The 13,040-nt window shown below is 31.0% G+C and overlaps 1 protein-coding gene across 1 annotated transcript in view; it reads right to left on the bottom strand.

Annotated features, from left to right (window-relative positions):
• Positions 1–12,103, bottom strand: part of LOC117177076 — a 13,720-nt gene extending 1,617 nt beyond the window's left edge. The window contains exons 1-2 of the mRNA XM_033367560.1: positions 11,760–12,103; positions 11,079–11,285 (exon numbers count right to left, since the gene is read on the bottom strand). Coding sequence (XP_033223451.1) covers positions 11,079–11,285; positions 11,760–11,931 — 379 coding nt within the window. The 5' untranslated portion in view covers positions 11,932–12,103. The remainder of the gene's footprint in view (positions 1–11,078; positions 11,286–11,759) is intronic.
• Positions 12,104–13,040: the final 937 nt, after the last annotated feature.

Raw genomic sequence — 13,040 nt, 5'->3', positions numbered from 1 at the left:
TGTAAAGTAAATTGTGTAACCTTTGAATAAAATAAGTCGAGTACCATTCGGTGACTCGACCACTTTTTTAAAAATTCAAACGTGTATAATTCGGCATAACAATAGCAGATAATATATATATATTTTTTTAATCTCCTGGGAAAACTAAAGACTTAACCCCATTGTGAAGATGTTGGTTAGAAATAATTAAAGGTTTTCATAACTGGTCTATGTATTTATTAAAGATGAAATAACTGCAAAATCCCACAGTATAGTTATTTAAGAAACAAGAATTTTCGACTATTCTTTGATACTCTTCATCCGTGTTACAATCTAGAGACCATACATGATCTGTTCAAACAATTGATTGATATTAAATACTAAGTTTTTGCTTTAGAGAATTAATGTAAATCAATCAAGACCTATAAGCTGATGAGTGTTCATATTATAACTTATTACCCTTAGTTGATAAAGTTCCATATATTAAAATCAACTTATATTGAAACTAAGGATTGATTGTTTTGATTCCGTCCAGAGGACGAACATAAATAGACTTTTTTTGGTTAAAAAGCCCCAAAACATGTTATTTTTGCTTCTGTTTAAATGTCGTTCCGTGGACGGAATGAGCGCCGATCAGTACAAAGGCTACAAGTGACATACATAAGACATAATGGCCACAATGTGATAGCTTTGCATCGATGGCGATTAGCGTCTCACTGATATTCGACTAAGTAAAGTTGTTGAAAAGAAAACACTGCAGAATATATTTTTGCCATTGTAGAAACGTGAACATTATAATAACTAATTATTAAAATTGAATTAAAAATTTCAACTATTACAAAATTAGTTGGTTGCTTGGATGAGGCTATTATATATAGCACTCATATTGTTTATATCACTTCTAAAATTAACATTATACATATTTTTTATAATGTAAAACATTTCCATGAAGATTCCTTGTAGTAGTAAGATTATGTGGCTAAAATAATTGCATTTTTAAAATCAAACCTGTGATGATAGTTTGTTGACCGACGCAAAGTTATCGCATTGTGACCATTATATCTTATATGTAAATCACTTGTCGCCTTTATACTGGTACGCTGTCATTCCGTCCACGGAACGACATTTAAACAGAACCAAAATAACATCCTTTGGGGCTTTTTAACAAAAAAAAGTCTACTTATGTTTGTCCTGTGGACGGAATCAAAACAATCAATCCTTAGTTTCAATATAAGTTAATTTCAAAATATGGAACTCTAGCAACTAAAGGTAATAAGTTATAATATTAACATTCATCAGCTCATAGGTCTTGATTAATTTATATTAATTCTCTAAAGCAAAAACTTAATATTGAATATCACTGAAATGTTTAAACAGGTAATGCATGGTCTCTATATTGTAACACTGTTGAAGACTAACGAAGAATAGTCGAAACGTCTTGTTTCTTAAATAACTATACTGTGGGATCTTGCATTTAGTTCATATTTAATAAATACATTGACCAGTAATGAACACTTTAAATTATTTCAAACCAACATTTTCACTTGTTACTGACCATGGTCAACACCATAACATTTTTTGTGAAACTTAATCCCTTTACCCAAGCGGTCTCTCGAACGGCGACTGTAGCAAATAACGCTTGTGTTTGTTGGTGTTTATATCAATTTGTGGCATGAAATGTTTTTTTATTTTATTTGGAAAAATAGTGATGCGATTTCTATATAAAAACACGTGTCCGAAGAGTATTTATAAAAATATAGTCTTGACGGAAATAGATGGGAAAGTATTCGACATAAATTAAACATTTAAAGCATTATTTTCAAAGGCTTTAAGTATCAAAAAGGTATTGTTTAATAGGCGATATATGTTTGATACTTATGATATCATAAATTCATACTATAACTGTTCTGAATATATTAATATTAATTAGATTATGTTACATCACATGCGGTGCACGAAGGCCGAAAAATTTTGTGGAAATGGTAACAGTTCTGGGTAATAGGTCGGTAATTTGATTGTACAAAAAATGTATAGCTGAACCAGCGATATTTATCTCTGATCTATAGTAAAAATCTTGTTCGTAACGAACGATATTGGTAAAATGTTTAAAGCCGGAATTTTCAGCAGAATTTATTATTGTTATTATTATTAATGAATCACATAAATAATTCTTTGAAATAAATATATTATATAGATAAATTAGGAATGTTTAAACTCTGAATATGGTACTAAAGAAATATGATTAACTTTGACAGATGTTTGAAAATTAAAATTGACTAGCATCATCAATCGTGCTAAAACATGAATTCCCACGAAAAGTGTAATAATCCACATTTCAATACAAAAAGGATTGTTGATCCAAAATATTAGAATCCTCAACCAAAAAAGTTCAATTTTCGACAATTTCTATTTTTAACCAATGAAGATTAAATATTTTCAAAAAGCGATGAATTTTCTACAAAATATTTAAATTTTTTATCATGAAAATGTGAATTTCCAACAAAAAATTGCTTTTTTCATCAAATATAGCAATTTTCATCCCAATATAATGCACGTTCTACCAAGAAGATTAATTTTCTACAAAAAATAGGAATTTTCTACTAAAATGATGAATTCTCAAACGATAGTATTTTTTTATTTTATAGGATTTAACTAAAGTTTAGGAACAATTTAAACCAGTTAAAATAATAGTCAAGACTTTTTTACGCTTGCAAAATATTTAAAAAAATATTACTATTCTTCCGTATTAGTTTCTTAAAATGTCAGGAATCAAAAGAAATTAAGGGGCATTTTTGAATAATTACTACTCATTTTAATACATTTAAAATAATTAGGCTGACAACCAAGCTCAGCCTAAAAGATTATCATAAGATAATAAGGGTACGAAGACATAATATTAAAGTTATGTGGTAGTTACTCGTATATTTTATATAGAACATAACGAAGAAACGAAACTTTCATAACATTCCTTTTGATTATTTGAGCATAAAACTTTGAAGAAATACAATTTTGACGCTATATCTCCTAAGATAGAAATTTTTTATAAAACTTTGTAAAAATTTTGCCAAATTAAGAAAATTGTCTTCAAATTTTTCAGATTCTTTTTTTTTACAAATTTTCAAATTATTTTGGGATATTTTTAATCTTTTTAAATATTATCTTGAAATAAATTATGGTAAATGAAAAAAAATTGTTCATAGCGCCTCTATTGAATCTTCGAGCTTCGATACCCATAGAGCGGGTTGAAACACGGTGTTTGCATCCCTAGGGTTGAAACATTTTGTCTTCGAGTTTCGGTACGTGTACAGCGGTCTAAGACATAGTGTTTACATCCCTAGGGTTGAAACATTTTTTTCAGATATAGGGTAGACACGTAGGTAGGTAGGGTGTACAGGTACCTCAAATCTAATTATGAATAGATTTGCTATGAAAAACAATATGCATTACTAGGAATGTAACACAACTATCGCCGGTTGTTTGAAGGCAACCCTCGCTTCGCTCGGGCAGCAAGTTTCACACTCGTTGCAATCGCTGTGTTTCATCCCTTGAAATGCAACATACTATTGAATTTGGCCAGAAATCATGAGAAAATTTTTATTCTCTTAAAATTCTTAAAAGCTTCTTATTTTTCTGTTCAAAGTCTTTAAGAATTTACATTTTGTTTTGAATCTGTCGCAATCTTTTTAAGTTTAAAATACCTAAAGTTTCATAAAAAAAATTCCTTTTGTCTCCGCTTCGTAGATATAGCTAAAAATCACAAAAAACTAAGCACTTCTTCACATTTGAACAGCAAAACGTCTTGTTTTGAGATTTAAATTATCAATAAAAATAGTTCAAAGTCTAATCGCGAGTATGTTATAAGAGAGCTGAAAAATCGAATTTTGAACATTATTTATTTTTCGCATTAAATTTCAATAAACATCGTTTGTGATTTGTTAGTGGTTTGAGTTTGAAAAATTGATTTTTTAAGCGAATGCTCAATCATTAGAAAATAAAGTGAGTTAAGTAACCGGAGATTACATACACTCTTTGACGTGATGAGATACTATTTTTGCGAATGCGAAAAAATTCGAACTGAAAAAGAATCTAAAAGATACCAAAGTTTTTCTGATATTTCGCGTTTAGTTGTGAGAAGGCTGCAGGATATATGGAATGAAACTTCCATCCCAATTCTTACAGAAACAAGAATCGCAAAGATCGTTAAAACAGATCAAGATGAGTTGAAGAAATTGAAAAAGTCGCATGGCAGACATAAAAGATAAATCCTGGTACAAAAGCCAATTAAATGCGTTTCGTGAAAATAAATCAAAGTTATTTGATATTCCGGCTAGTAAGTGGGATAATGCTTCATGCACTTGTGAGATAGATCTTTCTGAAACGGCCAGAGTGTTTCTTTTAGATCAGCGATCTTCCAGGTGAATGAGAAAATCATTTACGACTTTTCTGAAAATTGATTCGGAACCATCTGATCATCATTAAGTACAATCGAAGCATTTGATGACTGATGTACTTCAAGATCAAAGTGAAGAAGTTATCCAAAGAAATCGTTAGAAGATGCAAATTGAAGGTGAAAGCTCGATTATGGATAAAAATGTTAAAGCCGATTACCAGCCCGCCGAAGAAGATATGGAGGATGCATGGGTCCCTTATTGGAATAAATTTACAGATCAGACAAGATTAAACTGTCCAAATTTTCAAAAATTTGTGAAAGATACGGCATCGGATACAGGTCTGTTTCTTTATTGGTTTCAGCACAAGACGTGCGTAAGTAGATTCCGGAAGTAAAAGGTTTAGTTTTTGACAAGAGTAAACTCTATCAGGAAAGAATAAAAACTCCTCATCAATTTCAGAAAAAGCAGATCTCTTTGGATTGAGAAGTAAAGGCTTTTTACTTTGATGGAAGAAAATACAAAACAAAAGTAATGGATGGAACAAGTAAAGGGAAAACACGGCAAACAACAAAACGAGAAGAGCATACTTCTCTCGTTCAAGAACCAGGAAGTACTTATTTAGGGCACATATCCTCATCTTCTTCAGATGCAAAAACGATTACACATGATATCCTTCTGTTTTTCTTTGACAAAAGAAATTAATACCTCCAATCTAGATTGTGTGGCTTGTGATGGCTGTCGTACGAACACTGGTAAACACGCAGATATAATTCGATTGCTAGAATTAGAATAGGGTAAACCGCTACGATGAGTGTCTGTCAGGTTCATATCAATGAACTGGCATTCAAAGCTTTGTTTATAAAATTTAATGGAGGAACTTCTAGTCCTAACGATTTTTCTGGTCCAATCGGCAAAAGCTTAGCTTCTTGTGAAGAACTATCGGTTGTAAACTTTAATGCTGTCGACAGTCCTAATTCTCCTGTAGTTAACACCCGTGATCTTAGTTCTGATGAAAAGTGCCTGCTAGATATATAGAATGCTATCAAAGAAGGAGAGTGTTCTTAAGATCTTGCTCGAAAAAGTCCAGGGAAATTATCGCACGCCAGATGGTTGACTAGGATGAGTAGAACTCTTCAAACTTACATTGGGACAGAGAATCCATCATTTGAGTTAAGAGTTTTAGTTCAACTAATCATGAGAGTATATATCCCAATGTGGTTCGAAATTAAGTGTCAACCATCTATTAAAGATGCCCCGAAACATCTCTCGAAAAGCATTTCTTTGAGTGCGTATCTGAAGGAAGATCTCGCTGAATGTATTAAAAAAGTAATGCAAAATAATGCCTAATTTGCTCATCCAGAAAATCTTCTTCTGGCTATGTTCTGTGACGAAAGGTAGAAAATCCGCAAGCTCACAGTGTCTCGAATAATTTCTGCGAGACAATCACCCAGGTGCGAAATTCGGTCGGATGTCAGAGCTTGACCATCGGCCCAAAGTCGGCCCTGCTATGGTAACCGATCTACGGTAACCAGAATTGGGCCGACTAAGATGTTTTCAAGCTGCCATGGTCGAACCGACGTTGGCGACGGACGTCGGCGGCGAGCGAAAAGCCGACTTTCAGCCGAATTCTGGCCCAACTATGGTACGACACCCGGATAAATTGTGACAGATTGGTTTTTACGATCACAATAATGCGGTCGGTCCGACTCTGGATGCAGCAGTCGGATTGACATAAGTCACCTTGATACACCTGATAGTCGGTTAAACATTGGTCCGAGTATGAGCAGACCGTCGGATAAACTCTGGTTGATTGTTACAAAAAGACCGTGAAACTGTTGTCAGCCCGACTGTGGTCAAGAGATGGCCTGCCCGCCGACGTCACATATACCCGTAACATTGGATGCACATAACCTACTCTATTTCGATAGACTTGCTTTCAGCTGCAGTTTTTCTGCTCGTATTATTGGGAGGTCGGATTGGTGTGTTACTCGTAGAAATATATAAATATTCAAAATGAACCATTAAAAATTCTTAACCAAAAATAGGAACGTTTAAGAGTAAATATTTATTATTTAGATATCTTTTAAATTATCAACTTTAGTTTCAAATCAACAGAAATGAAAAAACTTTGTTAATTTGTGACACAATATCATAATTAAAAATGTCGAAATGAATCATTCCAAATTATTAATGGAATAATTGCTGCATATTCTTAATTTTTGCCTAAGGTTGGGCCAGCGTCATCTTAATAAATGGCCTATATATGGGACCAAATGTTGGCCCGTCGTAGAGAAGCTAAAAGCGGTTGACCGTAATCATTTAGCTGGTTGGCCAATATATGTGAAAAATATTCCGTTATTTAATTTTATTCAGCATATATTTGAAGAAATATATAATACCCGTATGATGGTCACATAGTTGATAAGTCATATAACTTTAAGAAAATAGAGAAAAAATTGAATTCTGGGTTTTTAAAATCCTCTACGTTATTCTGGTCGGATAAAAATTATGTAAATTTCTTCCTCACTGCACAAGTGTAAATCTAGGTACATTGGAAAACATTTTTACCTTATTTAGATACCGAAAATTAATTTTTTCGTGAAATAAAGAGCAATATCTCACTTTTAGATATTTCCTTGTCATACAAATTCAATCAAAATGATTTTAATATCGACATTTTGCATATAATATTGTGGTAACATATTAAAAATACATTCTTCTTAACATATATCAGACATTTCATAGCCGAATGGTCGAAAAAAGTGCCATGACTCTAATAAAATAGCGAAAAAGTAGATGTTTTCGATATTTTGAAATTTCAAGGTTACTTAGGGTAAAACTTATTTGAATCATTTTTGGCTACGTTAGTACAAATCTACTTGCTCCGAACTATTTTTTCTGATAATTTATATACTGAAAATTAATTTTATTGTCAAATAAAGAGCAATATATCACTTTTAAATATTTTCTTGGCATTCAAAGTAAATAAAAATTATTTTAATGTCAACATTCCTTATATATTATTGTTGCAATATATTGCAAATACATTCTAATTAACGTATATCACACATCGCATGGTCAAATAATCGAGAAATTTACCATGAATCTAAGAAAATAGCTAAAAGTCGACTTTTTTTCGATTTTTTGAAACTTCAAAGTCAATTCAAGACGGTAAATATATTTTGATGTCATTATCGCTATGCAGATATAAATCGAGTTGTTTGAATTATTTCTGATGATAATTTAAATCTAAAAAATATTTGTTGTTCAAATTGGAAGAAGTGATATTCACGCAGTACGCAACCAATCAGGTATTCAACGACAATGAATGCGAAATTTTGAAGCGGGTAAAGCGGCGCGACAGGAAATGCGGCACGATTAGTTTTTGAAAAATCTGCGCATTATAATCTACTTAGATTAGGTTCAGTATATGCATTGCATTTATGTATGCCATATCAAATAATACAAAAATTAGTTTATTTAAAATGATTTTTCTAGAACCTTTATAGTATTTTGTTTCAAATGTATCAAACCTTTGTAAATGTTGATCTGCTAACTTTACTAAATGATGTCATGTGGCACAAACAGATAAGGTTAAAATTAAAGCTATAAAAGCTAACATCTCCAAATAAAAGTATGATTTCAAAATTATTCTCAATCGGGTAATGCGACGCGATTGCCCATGTTTTAGTGGTAAAATGTCAAAATGTTGAGTATTGAATGTTCATAGCTTTGTATTCTAAGAAGTCCCAAAATATAATCTAAATTTTTCTCCAAAATGGCAAATAAATGTAGATATATAATTTTATTTAAATTGCACATTCGATTTTTATAAAATTATTTTCAATTTGCAAACAAGTAAAATTAATATTGCCCATCGCATTACCCAAAAGGTAGAGCAAGTTGACACACGTGAACTTCTTAAGAAAATTTAATTATTAAGTCATTTGATTGACCTTAATTTGCAATTTAGTATAGAATAATACGTGACAAAACAATTTATTACAAATGAAAAATTCAAATGAAAAAATAGTGCTTTTGTGTCGCCTAGTCCCGTGTCTGGGGCGGAACGGAACATGCACTAGGTCAAGACGGGACACTTGAATGTTTTATTTTTCAATTAAGAAAGTAATTTTTCATGTTATATTTTGTGGAGTCATATTATTTACGATATGTGTTATAAACAAATCGTTATAAACATTAACATTTTGTTGTAAATAACATTAAATTTACTTTATTGCATGACGAAGCAATGTTAATTAGCTTTGAAAGAAGAATTTAATGTAAATATTTACTTGCTCTAGAAATAAGTATCGAATACCATATTGAACATATTTCTCAACATTATTTTACAGACGTTTTGCATTTATCTAGGATACAAAAGTCTCCTCAAATTTTGATAAATTTTGACATACTGCTCCATTTATACACGATAATTCATGTTTAACCTAGTTTTCTGATCTCCAGAAACATTTGAAAAAACATTTCCCTAGACGAACATATTAAAATTATGTAAATATGAATATTTTCAGACACAGTTTTTACCAACACCTGAAACAATCAATATTCAGAAAGATAAAACCTTTGTGACTGAAAAAGAATTCACTGAAATTCGTACAAATTAGATAAGCAAATTAAAAAAATTAAAAAATTAAAAAAATTAAATCTTAAATCTCAAACAAAATAATCTAATAAAAATTACGTATACAGTTGCACAAGATTACAAAGTTACATCCCTAATGAAAATTTCTATATTGTTTCCTATATAGGTTCGTCTACAGGAACTTATATAGGATCCTATATTGAATTCTACATAGAAACCTATATGTTTTATCTATAGGTGCCACATATTCACAGAAAAAACGAAAGATAAAGTTTACATCGATTCCAGGTGAAAGATTCACCGCAATAAAAATTAACGCTGCCGGATAAACTTTACATGAATCGAAGATAATTTCCGTTTTTTAACCTTGCTTGGTTAATCTTTCGCCTTATAAGCGCTCCATTTTTATCCGAAATGTATCGAGAATTGCGACGCTAGTGCTATCTATCGTCGTTTAACTTCATGAAATTGGAGAGAACTGGGGATTCCCATCTGTCAGTTGCTTTTTGCACTTTTTGCTAAATGGTAATGAGTAAGTTTTAATTCCTCTACAATAGTCTAATTTATTTCAGAGGAAATATGTCAGTAAGAACAAATTTGTTTCGTGTTTTCTGTTAATGATTCTACACGTTTTACTGAAATTTGTTCACTTAAGCGTCACGCAGTAGACGAGATTAGAATTATTCTCCTAACATTGGTGAAACTTGTGCCGAAATATTTTTAACTTTTAACCGTTGCAAGTCTTGCCTGCAAAAAATTGTAACTTTTGATTTTTCTGTGTCGTTTTAAATCTGGTGTACCAATTCATAGCTTGACTTCACTCATACATTGCCGCTTTCCCATTGTTACTAAGGACGCCGTAGCAGACGATAGCTTTTATTCCATCGTTGGATAAACTTTCGCCAAATAGCATGTAAGCTTTAAAATCGTGAAATTTTACATGCAACAAAATTTAACTTCAGTTTTTTCTGTGTTGGAAATGACATAGGATCCGATAAAGGATCCGATATGGGTTCCTGTATCGAATCCTATATAGGATCCTGTATATGTTCCTGTATGTCACCATACTCAGATGCACCTAAGGCAGTGCAGAAGTTTTTTGGGTCCTCCAGGAGCACCTAGAGACATACGTACCATTAGGTACCATAAGGTGCTATTAATTAGGTGCCATTATTTAGGTACCATTAGGTACCTTATTAGATAGTGTCCTGTATAGCACCTATATAGGATCCTCTATAAGAACCTACATAGGAATTTTCAGTAGGAATTTACATTTGAGATAATATAAAACTTGATCTTTGTATTTCCAATCTTTCGATATTTATCGAGTTTCTTGGTAATCTGTTTAGATATTATTTATAAATTAAAAAAAGAAACAAGCCACATTATTTACGTCTCCTGCTGGATCCGAAAAAAAGGTTATGGCAGCCAGAGAAACAATGTCCAATCTCACGCCACTATAGGCCCCGATCCGCAACAAATGGTACTTTTTATTTATATTTAAGTAATAGAATATTCATTTCAAAACTTTCATGAAACTCGGGTATTAAATTTAAATTCAATAATTAATCTTCAAAATAAGTTTTATAAAAAGTATACATTTGCACATTTTACATTATTAATTTCTATTTGAAATTGTCTTAAAATAACAGAATCCACCTTCCAAAATTTCAACATTACTGTATTTTTATATTATATAAGATTTTTTTTGTTAGAAAAGAAGTATCAATTGTTCAACCTACTTCTAAAAAGAAGAGTACAGAAAACCATGTAACTTATTAAAAAATCGGGAGTCCCAGCGTATACGGGTGTCCCGTCCCGCTCCGATCTCTTATTCGTGTTACATATTTTACCATAAAATTATAGATTATATTTTTATTTATTTCGATTAATATATTTTATTCAAGTTGCATTGCTCGTTTCTCCCCTATTGCAGAATCTTCTAAAATATTTGATAGTATATGTGCAAATATGGAAAAAGCGTGGATTCTGAAGTATTGTAAATATTCTAGATTTTGTATATAAAAATATTTCAAAACAAAAATAAATATTCAAAATTATATGATTAAACAGCTATTAAAATGATTTAATTAAGATAACGATACCTTTGTCAGTGGCTGAAGAAATTGATGCACTTTGAGTCACTGCTGATAGAGCTGGTTTTACTGAATTAGTATCTGGGCTAGCATTTGATGCAGAAATCGGTTTCTCAGTTACTGACGAATTTTTTGTTCCCAAATCGGGATTAATTTGTCCAGGGGTTGTCAGATTTTGAACAGGTGGTTTAGAATTCGGCTTACCGGTTTTAGAATCTATTTAGTTAAATAGTTAGAAATATTTCTATATCAAAACGGAAAACTGATAGCCTCAATAGTAATCAGTTTTATGAAAAAAATCTAGCAGTAAATACTATTTTGCAAGAATTAGAAACAATTAGTACTGAAATAAATCGCTTGCGCAGCCTTTAAGAATATATTTTTTAATACGCATTTATTTTGCTATGGATTTAAATGAATTTCAACAATTACAATGAAAATTCAAAGAAAATAAATTTCCAATGCATTTTTGGACCACCCTAATGGTTGCAGCTATCAAAAGAATTTTCATACATAATATAATTCCCAGAAATGTTAAAATTCGTTATAAGTTTGTTATTAAGCTTCATCACAAAAAAATGAATTTCTAGAGGAAACCAAATCTGTCGTATACTATGTATTACATTACTTAGAATGAAAAAAGTATAAATGCAGTTCAAAGCTTTTTTTTAAATCATAAAAAATACGTACCTAATCCAAAGAAACATTTTGAAATCCAGTCCACCAGTTCATCGAAACAGTTTTCACTTGATGAATCCGTTGTACTTTTTTCATTGTCAAAATTAAAAAGATCAAACCAAAATCCACTACACTCACGAAAAATAAGTGTGGAAATGCACAGGTAAAAGACAAATTTCAACATAGTATTTTCAAAATTCTCAGATTAATCTGCGAGCGAAAAAAAATATCCAGAACTGCTTGGCGTATTTCTTACAAATGAATCAGCGTGTGTAGAACTGGCACATAAGGCTTTATAATTTGAAGGTAAGTTTGCTCGTAATATTTGTTCATTATGCCAAAACCTTTTGTCATATAAAACCTGGTTATACATTTACGTGCCAACGCATGTACCCGCACACTTGTGACTATATTAACTGTATCGGTGTCATGATCATTTCATTTGGAAAATTGAAGGTAAAAGATCATCTTTTTGTAAATAAAATGAAAACGAATGATCATGACTTGAAATTTTAATAAAATAAAAAAAGTTTAGAAGTAGTACCAAATTTAATTAATCGTTTTTAAGTATCCTAAATCTATAAAACTCTTATAAAATTTTTGAGTATAAATGCTGAATTTAGGATTCAATGTAACGGTGAAACATATTTTACACACCCCACATTATTTTTGGATCTCAAGATATGAACTTTATATAAAAGAGATTTACAATCGTTTCCTGCAAAAGATAGGTTACCATTGTAAAATATCTTGAGAAATGTTACACTTGTTGGCACTTTTTTAATTCAAAACAAATGTTGATTGCTATTATTTTTTGGGATCTAAAAGTTTGAGCTGTTTTAGTTGTTGTAAAAACGTAGCTTTTTACGTTAGTATAAAGTTAGATGCACTAAAAATTATGTAAAAATACACTTATTACACCAGATTTATATTAAAAAGAATAATAAATATCATTTTTGTTTCTAAAGCATACAATGAAACCCAAAAATAATAAAAGACCTCTCTTTTCATCCCCATTTAAAGTTCATGCAGGCACACCCTGCTCGGTTAAGGTTGTGATTTTGACACCTCTATCCATCAATAGATAATCGTTCCTGTTGTTGCTACTGGACATGACAGAATACTCAGTTCTCAAAAATGATAATTTATCATTAGTGTAATTACAATGATTAAAATCAGTTTATTGATTTATAATAGTTGAATTATTATCTAATAATTTATACTATTTTCTTAGTTTATTATTTACAATTACTTAAATTTGAAAACTTTACGAACTAAAATAAACAAACACAA

The sequence above is a fragment of the Belonocnema kinseyi genome, chromosome 7, assembly GCF_010883055.1.
Source record: "Belonocnema kinseyi isolate 2016_QV_RU_SX_M_011 chromosome 7, B_treatae_v1, whole genome shotgun sequence".
Taxonomy (NCBI): Eukaryota; Metazoa; Arthropoda; class Insecta; order Hymenoptera; family Cynipidae; genus Belonocnema; species Belonocnema kinseyi.
Note: the sequence above shows the minus strand (reverse complement) of the source record. Positions and strands in the feature narration are given on the sequence as shown.